Raw genomic sequence first — 8,001 nt, forward strand, 5'->3', positions numbered from 1 at the left:
CCTTCCCCTTCTCCACTAAGGTTGCCATCGCAGTCCTAGGCCATCCCCAGGAAGGGGCGAAGTGCCCTAGGACATTAGAGGAACTCCGGCAGGAAGAGGAGAAAAACTGTGGCTGGAACTGAGAGTCGCGATGTGATATGGGAGAAAATCACTGGTTTGGGCGCGTAGAGGCCCCGGGTTCCTATTCAGCCCCTGCCATTCACTTCCTGTGTGACCGTCGGCAAGTCATTTCCCCTCTGTAAAATGAGTAGGTCCGACTAGCTAGACCCCTAAAGTTTCTTCAGTTCTAAGTTTAGGATTCCAGGCGATCCCTGAAAGCTTTGAGATAAGTAGAACCCCACCCCCCCTCCGCCTCACTGGGGCTGCCAGTGAACCTAGCAGGAGTGGGGAGCCGTTGGGAAATAGGTCCTTTTGTAAACCTTCCAGCCCCGACCAAATGTGCTCAAATTAAAACTGTGCTGGTCCCGCCCTTCCTTCTCAGGGGCCAACCTGAGCTCCCAGACACCTCCAGGGGAGGACGGAGATTCTGGCTCCGCCCTTTTCCCAGGTGGGCCTGTCCCCATTCTCGCTCTAATCCCCCTCCCTCTGGACCATCCCCAAACCACCACCACCACCCCTCTCCCCGGCCTCATTTCCCTCCCACCGGCGAGGTGCCCGGGCGCTGGAGGGCAGGGGCGGCCTGCAGGTGTGCAGCGCAGGTGAGGGGCTGGGACCACGCCGCCGCCTGCTCGCGGAGCTCGGGGCTAAGTGGCTCACCTGAGTGGAACTCGCCCCAGGCAGGCAGTCGAAAACTGGAGCTCGGAGCCCTGCCCCAGCTGGGCCCCTGGCAGGAACCCTCGCCCGAGCCATGACGGGCTGGCCTCTTCTCTGCGCCCTGCTGCTGCCGCTGGCTTCGAAGTTGGATGGCGTTGGAGGTAGGGACGGGCTGGGGCCCGGGACGCCCCCTCCCAGCTAGGCCCTTGGGCAGTTGGAGGGGTCGGGAGTGGGGGCCACGATAGGGGTCTGGCCAGACGCCCTCCCTCTCCCAGATGCTCCCCATCCCCCACTCCTCCCGGATGCCATCCACCACCCCCGCAAAAGCCCGGGAGATCAAGGCGGGATCTGCCCGAGTTCTTCAGTCCTTCTTTCTCCAGCCAGGCCGACTTTCTTAAAATGTCTGCAGCTTCTCTGGCTACCCCTGAACCCACCCAGGAAGTGCTGCCCGGTGTCGAGCAACTCAGGGCTGTTGCCATTTAAATCCGTTTCTTCTCACATCCCAAAGGGGTCAGGCCAGATGGCCAGCCCCAAACCCCACAGTCTGGCAGGGCTGGCCATAAGCTAGAAGTGCCCCCTTCCTGCCTCACCTACCCCTTTTCTAGAGGGTCCCATTTTCTGGCTTTTAGTTCTACTTACTTTGTTGTCCTGGATCCTCCCCTGGCTCTAGCCTACCCTGTCAGATTCTCGATTAGGGGAGCATCAAGCTGTTTTTTCTTCCAATTCAGCAAATATTCCTCTCTGGTTTCGAGGTTTTCATTTTTATTGATATCTTTTTTTTAATTTTGTTAACATCACCCTCCTTTCCGAATAGTAGAGGTAGCTAGGCTCAGTGGATAGAACCTGGGAGTCAGGTTTGACTGTAACTGAGTTTAAATCCGGCTTCAGACACTTTCTCCCCATGTGACCCTGAGCAAGTCATTTAACCTCTGTTGGCTTCTGTCTCCTCATCTGTAAAATGGAGATGATGACAGCATTTCCTCCCCAGACTGTTGTGAGGATTAAGTGAAGTAATACTTGTATAGCATTTTGCAAACCTTAAACCTTAAATGCTAGGGGGGCTGCTAGGTGGCTCAGTGGATGAAGAGCCAGGCCCAGAGATGGGAGGTCCTGGGTTCAAATCTGGCCTCAGACACTTTCTAGCTGTGTGATTCTGAGCAAGTCACTTAACCCTCTTTGCCTAGCCCTTACTGCTCTTCTGCCTATGAACCAATGCACGGTATTGATTCTAAGACAGAAGGTAAGGGTTTAAAAAAAGCAAAAAACAACCCTTAAATGCTAGTTGCTGTTGTTAGCTTTGTTACATGGAATGGCTGGTTGGATGGATAGTGGGTGATATCATTATTATAATAATAATTATTATTATTATTACTATTAGAGCAGCTACGTAGCACAGTGGGTAGAATGAGCTTGAGTCAAATCATGAGTTCAAATCCAAACTTTGACATTTCCTAGTTTCCTGACCCTGGGCAAATCACTTAACACTGTTTGCCTCGGTTTCTTTATCTGTAAAATGAACCAGAGAAGGAAACAGCAAACCACTCCGGTATCTTTGCCAAGAAAACCTAACTGGGATCACAAAGAGTTGGATATGACTGAGCAACATTTCTTATTCTTATTCTCTCCCACTGCCCAACCAGCCATCCCTAGTAACAAATAATTTTTAAAAAGGAAAAAGCAGCTCAAGAAAACCAACTGAATTTGGGCGTAGAATATTCCACATCCACAGAACCTCCCCCTCTCCTTTCTCCCCCCCCCCAAAGTGAGAGACTCTCTTCTTTTCTCCAGTGCAAAGCTTGGTCAGTCTATTTAAGCAGTGAGTCGTTTCTCATCCAACGCTACTCTAATGGCTTCTGGGTGCATGGTCCCAGGCTGAGCTCTGGCTACAAAATGCTCCCTATGTGGTTGGTGGTGGTTGTCCTTATTTAAAGAGGACCAAAATGGCACCACTATGTTGGGATCCATGGACAGTGTGTCCGACTGTGACTGATCACCCCAAAAGGAGCTGAGAAGGCCCTAGCTCGGGCCAGGAACATTTTGGGACAGAGATGGTGAGCTACTGTAATTCTGCTTTGATCTGGGCATGCCATAGGAAGGAAGAAGTCTGAAACTGTGCTCTGGGAAGAGGTGAAAAGGGAAGAACTCTTGCTTGGAGGCTGGAGATTGGGGGAGGTGGAGGCAGCACCTGATCTGGGCTCTTTAGGTAGGGGGGAGATTTTAGCAAGTGGAGAAGAAGCTTAGGTTCCAGATGTTCCATGGATAGAAGTAGTATGAGATTAAAGTAGGGCAGATAGTGAGGTTCCAGGTCAAAGAAAGCCTTGAATGGTAGGCTAAAGAAAGGTGTTTCCGCTTTGGTCTTTGGAGATTTTGTTGTTCATTCTCATCAGTCACATCTGACTCTTTGTGATCTCTTTCTTAGCATAGATACTGGAGTTGTTTGCCATTTCCTTCTCTGGCTCATTTAACTGACAAATGAGGATGATTCGCCCATAATCACAGTCACTAAGTCTCTAAGGCCAAATCTGAACTCATGAAGATGAGTCTTCTGACTCCAGACTTGGTGTTCTGTGTACTATAGCACTATGGCACCACCTAACTGCCCTTCTGTAGGCCATCGGGAGCCCCAGAAGGTTTCAGAGCAGAACACATTGCCTTGTAATCTCGCTGGCTCCTTGGCAGATGTTTGGCTTATCCTCTAGTCTCCCCTACCTATGTCCATTAATGGTTCCTCCACCAGGAGGCAGTATGGTCAGACTGAAAGAGCACTGACTGTGGAGTCAGATAACTTGGCTTTTAAATCTCACCTCTGATATTTATTGTCTGTGTGACCTTGTGGAAGTCACTTAATCTGTCAGCCTCAGTTTCCTCACCTGTAAAATGGGCACAATAATAGTGCTGACTTCCCAGGTTTGTGCAGATCAAGTGATGATATTTATAAGAGCACTTAACACAGTTGCCTGGCACCAGTAGGTATTATATATAGGCTAGTTATTATTATTATTACTTTATTGTCAGTAGTCATTAAAAATATTTTAGATCTTAATGGATAATGGATATATTCATAATCACTCAGGAGAGTTAGGGGAAATTGGGGGTAATACCATGTAATCCAATGGAGAAAGCTCCGAATTTGAGGGGTTAAGAGAACTGGGTTCTAGTCCCGGTTCAGCAAATACCTCATTCAGTGATCTTGGGGAAGTCACATCCCCTCTTTAGGCCATAGTTCCCCCTTTCTAAAATGAACTCATGCTTCAGGACTTTCAGATATCCCCAAAAGAGCCATATGAACCCAGAGGACTATTTCCCCCATGTCTGGCAATGGGAGGTAAAATAGTGGGGAGGAGCAAAGAAAGAAAGAGTGAAGATTTATGGGCAGGGGCAAGGAGTAGGTAGGAAGCAGAGTCCCTAGACTAACAGGAGAGAACCATTTGGGGTTAGCCATGTGGTTCAGTGGTTAGAACACTGGACTTGAATTCAAGAAGACTTGAATTCAAATTTTGCTAACAGTATTAACTAGCTGTGTGACTCTGGGTAAGTCATTTAACCTCTGCCTGTCTCACTTCCACATTAAATGAGAAATATTAGCATCTACCTCCCAGGGTTATTGTGAGGTTTGAATGAAATACTTTTGTAAAGTGCTTTGCAAACCTTAAAGTATCATATAAATGCTAGCTAATTATTAGCTCCTTAGAAGATAGATACACTTGGCCAGGCTGGGCCTCTAGAGGTCTATGAGCCAGGTAATCTGGGGAGCCATGCCAGGGCTAGAGAGAGGAAGTAGCTGAGTTTAATTAGATAAAGAAAGGTTTACTCACCCACACCCTGGGGCAGGTCCACCTGTGGAGTTCCCTAACTGGGTGGAGAGGGATAGAAGGAGAGAAGATCAGTCAACCACAAAATTGTAAAGTTGGCCAAGATTGCTATCCCTTTGACTCCTGATAGCACAGGGTTTCCCTTTATGGTAGGGTAGAAAAAGCCCTACCCTGTGACTCAGGTGAATTTAAGGCCCTTTGCATCTTGGCACTGTTCGAAGGGCCCTCCCAGCTCTGATATTCTGAGTTCTAAGATCCCTCCCAACTCTGGCATTCTCTGTTCTAAGGGCTCTCCCAGCTCTGACATTCTGGGTTCTAAGTGCCCTCCCAGCTCTGACATTCTGGGTTCTAAGGTCCCTCCCAGCTCTGGCATTCTCTGTTCTAAGGGCTCTCTCAGCTCCAACATTCTGGGTTCTAAGGTTCCTCCCAACTCTGGTATTCTGGGTTGTAAGTGCCCTCCCAGCTCTAGACATTCTGGGTTCTAAGGTCCCTCCCAGCTCTGGCATTCTGGGTTCTAAGGTCCCTCCAGACTCTCATATTCTGGGTTCTAAGTGCCCTCCCAGTTCTAGCATTCTCTGTTGTAAGGACTCTCCAAGCTCTGACATTTTGAGTTATAAGGTCCCTCCCAGCTCTGGCATTCTCTGTTCTAAGTGCCTTCCCAGCTCTGACATCCTGGGTTCTAAGATCCCTCCAAACTCTGGTATTCTGGGTGCCAAGTGTCCTCCCAGCTCTGATATTCTGGGTTCTAAGGTCCCTCCCAGCTCTGACATTCTGAGTCCTAAGGTCCCTCCCAGTTCTGGCATTCTTTGTTCTAAGTGCTTTCCCAGCTCTGAAATTCTGGGTTCTAAGTGCCCTTCCAACTCTAACATCCTATGATTTTTTTATTCTTGGGACCATAGGACTCAGAGGAAAGAAGATGGTCTATTGGACCCTGATAGGTCAGAGGTCAAGGATTTTGGGGAGGAGGGCAGGAAGCCTTCCACTGTTCCTCAACTTTGCTCTGCATTGGGTGAATCTTGACCACGGATCCAATGGGCTAAGCCATCTCTAGATCAAGAACTCCTCCCTCTTTTTAAAGAGTTAATGGATAGGAAGATGAGGCAGCCAGGTGGCAAAGTAGCTAGTATGTACGTCCTGAGTGAGGAAGTTAAATCTGGCCTCAGACATTTATATGAGCTGTGTGACCCTGGGCAAGTCATTTAACCCTGTTGGCCCGAGTCTCCTCATCTATAAAATGAGCTGGAGAAGGAAATGGCAGACCGCTCTAATATCTTTGTCAGTTAATATCCCAAATGGGGTTATGATAAGTCAGACATGGCTACAAATGACTAAATAACAATAGCAAGAATAGGAAGAAGAGCCTGGAGCCTTCAGTTTCCTTGTTGGGAAACTGGAAAAAGGGGAAGGGATGTTTCTAACCCAGGAGGATTTAGTGTTCTGCTCATATTAAAGTCCAATCAGATCTTCTCCATTCTCTCTTTAGGGAATAACATTTTCACAGCTATTATGAAGACTTCCAGTACTGACTTCTCCAGTAGATCCCAACCCGACGCCACCTCCCCCACTGACATCTCCCACCCCACTTACTCTCCCTCCTCCCCCAGTGTCACCCCCTCCTCCATAACTTCCCACAGTAGCACCCCCTCCTCTGCTGGCAGCTCCAACAGTATCAGTACCTCCCACAGTGTCATCACTCCCACCAACACCCCCACGAATATCCCATCCACGCCCTTCCATAGTGTCACTCCCTCCCTCAGTGACTCTGTCTCCCATACCTCCCCTACCAGTTACCCCACCCCCTCCCACAGTGGCTCCCCTTCCTCCACCAGCTCCCACAGCCACTCTACCTCTCACAATAGCAGGCCCTTCTCTCCAACTCCCCCTGAGGGCTCCTCTCCAAGCTCAAGCATCTCCTCCGGAGCTCCAACAGCTGCTACCGATAGGACCCTCTCAACAACGAAGCTGGGGATCAGTGCCAGTGCAGGTGAGAGCCCCAGGAGTCAGGCTAAGGCCTGAGAGGCTGCTCATCCTCTGGGAGCACCCCAGGAGGAGCTGCTACCTTGTGAGAACTCGTCCAGGTATCAGGGTAGCTGGGATAAAAAGAAATGAGCTCTGCTGGGAAGGATGGGGACCAAAGGAGAGATGAGAGATGAAGGTCCCCTCCGGGATACTTTACTCAAAGGACCTGCAGGGGCAACAGTAGTGGGGGAAGGTGGAGGGGGAGAACCTAATTGGGAGTTTATTTCCTCAATCCCACCAGGAGGGAACCAGCGTAATCCTGGTGTGGTCATTGTGGTCTGTCTGTTCGTGTCCATTCTGGTCCTGGGCTCTGTGGTGGTAGCTGTCAAATGCTGCCGGAAGGACATGAGAAGCTTTCAGAAGATGGACGAGGTGCCCATGGTCTGTGCCTCTGAGTTTCCTCACCCTGATTCCTGTCTGCTGAGCCCTCCTGCCTCCCTTCCTTCATCTTTCTCCCCTTCTTTCTTTCTTTTAGTCTCCCTTCTCTCCCTCTTCCTTTCTCTCCCTCCTCCTTTCTTTCCCTCTTCTGTCTTCCTGTTACTCTCTCTTCCTCCCTCCTGTTCTCTATGCTTCTTACTCTCCCTTTCCTTGTCTCTTCTCTTCCTTTTGTTTTTGCCTTTCTTTCTTTGTTTCTTTCTTTCTTTCTTTCTTTGTTTCTTTCTTTCTTTCTTTCCTTTTCATTCTTCCTTCCTTCCTTCCTTTCTCTTTTTTTTTTTTTTTGCCCTACCCCACTGTCACCAGCTTACCCTGGGGGAAGTGCCAGAGGAGCAGGTTGAGACTGGCTGGCCTAGGGCATTGGTGGCTCCAAGGAACCCCCCCCCAAACAGTTCTCTCTGCCTTCCCCTCACCCCAAGGAGGCAGCTCTGATCTGAATACCTCTTTTCTTTTTCTAGGAAACTGTTCGAGAAGAGGCGCCCTTTGCTAGATATCCCCCTCAGTGACCACAGAGGGCAGTGGGAGATGGAGAGGTGGGTTCTGAGGGGCTTTGGGAACAGCTCCTGCATACTTGTGTCCTCTCCTTCCTCCCAGATGGATACTGATGTCTGTCATTGAATAAAACAAAGAATGAAATGAGACAGAGGCTCCCCTTGAATCCTTTAGCTGCTGTCACCCCACTCCACACATGCCTTTGCTTTTAAAGTTGGGACTCCCATCTTTGACTTTGACTTTTGATTAAACACGGGTTAACATACAGTGCTTTGCAAACCTTAAAGCACTATATAAATGCTATTATTATTGGATTTGAGCACCTCCATACCAAGGAAGAGGGCCAGCCCTCCCCACTGAGTTGGACCACTCTCCTCTCTGGGTGGGCAAGGCTTTGGAGTTGAGGAGACATGAGCTGGGTCCCTTGTTTCCCTTCTTGTTCCTAGGAAAACCATTGCTTTACTCTTGGTCCTAGGGAATAAGAAACAAA

General features: G+C 49.2%; 1 protein-coding gene across 1 annotated transcript; it reads left to right on the forward strand.

The window, feature by feature from the left end:
- The first annotated feature begins 699 nt into the window (after positions 1-699).
- Positions 700-7,653, forward strand: LOC123232256 (DNA-directed RNA polymerase II subunit rpb1-like). Its single transcript, XM_044658648.1, has 4 exons — positions 700-914; positions 6,049-6,549; positions 6,826-6,965; positions 7,478-7,653. Exons 1-4 carry the CDS (start codon positions 848-850, stop codon positions 7,523-7,525), a joined length of 756 nt encoding a protein of 251 aa, XP_044514583.1. The 5' UTR covers positions 700-847; the 3' UTR covers positions 7,526-7,653.
- The last annotated feature ends 348 nt before the right edge of the window (positions 7,654-8,001 follow it).

This window comes from Gracilinanus agilis, chromosome 1, assembly GCF_016433145.1.
Source record: "Gracilinanus agilis isolate LMUSP501 chromosome 1, AgileGrace, whole genome shotgun sequence".
Taxonomy (NCBI): domain Eukaryota; kingdom Metazoa; phylum Chordata; class Mammalia; order Didelphimorphia; family Didelphidae; genus Gracilinanus; species Gracilinanus agilis.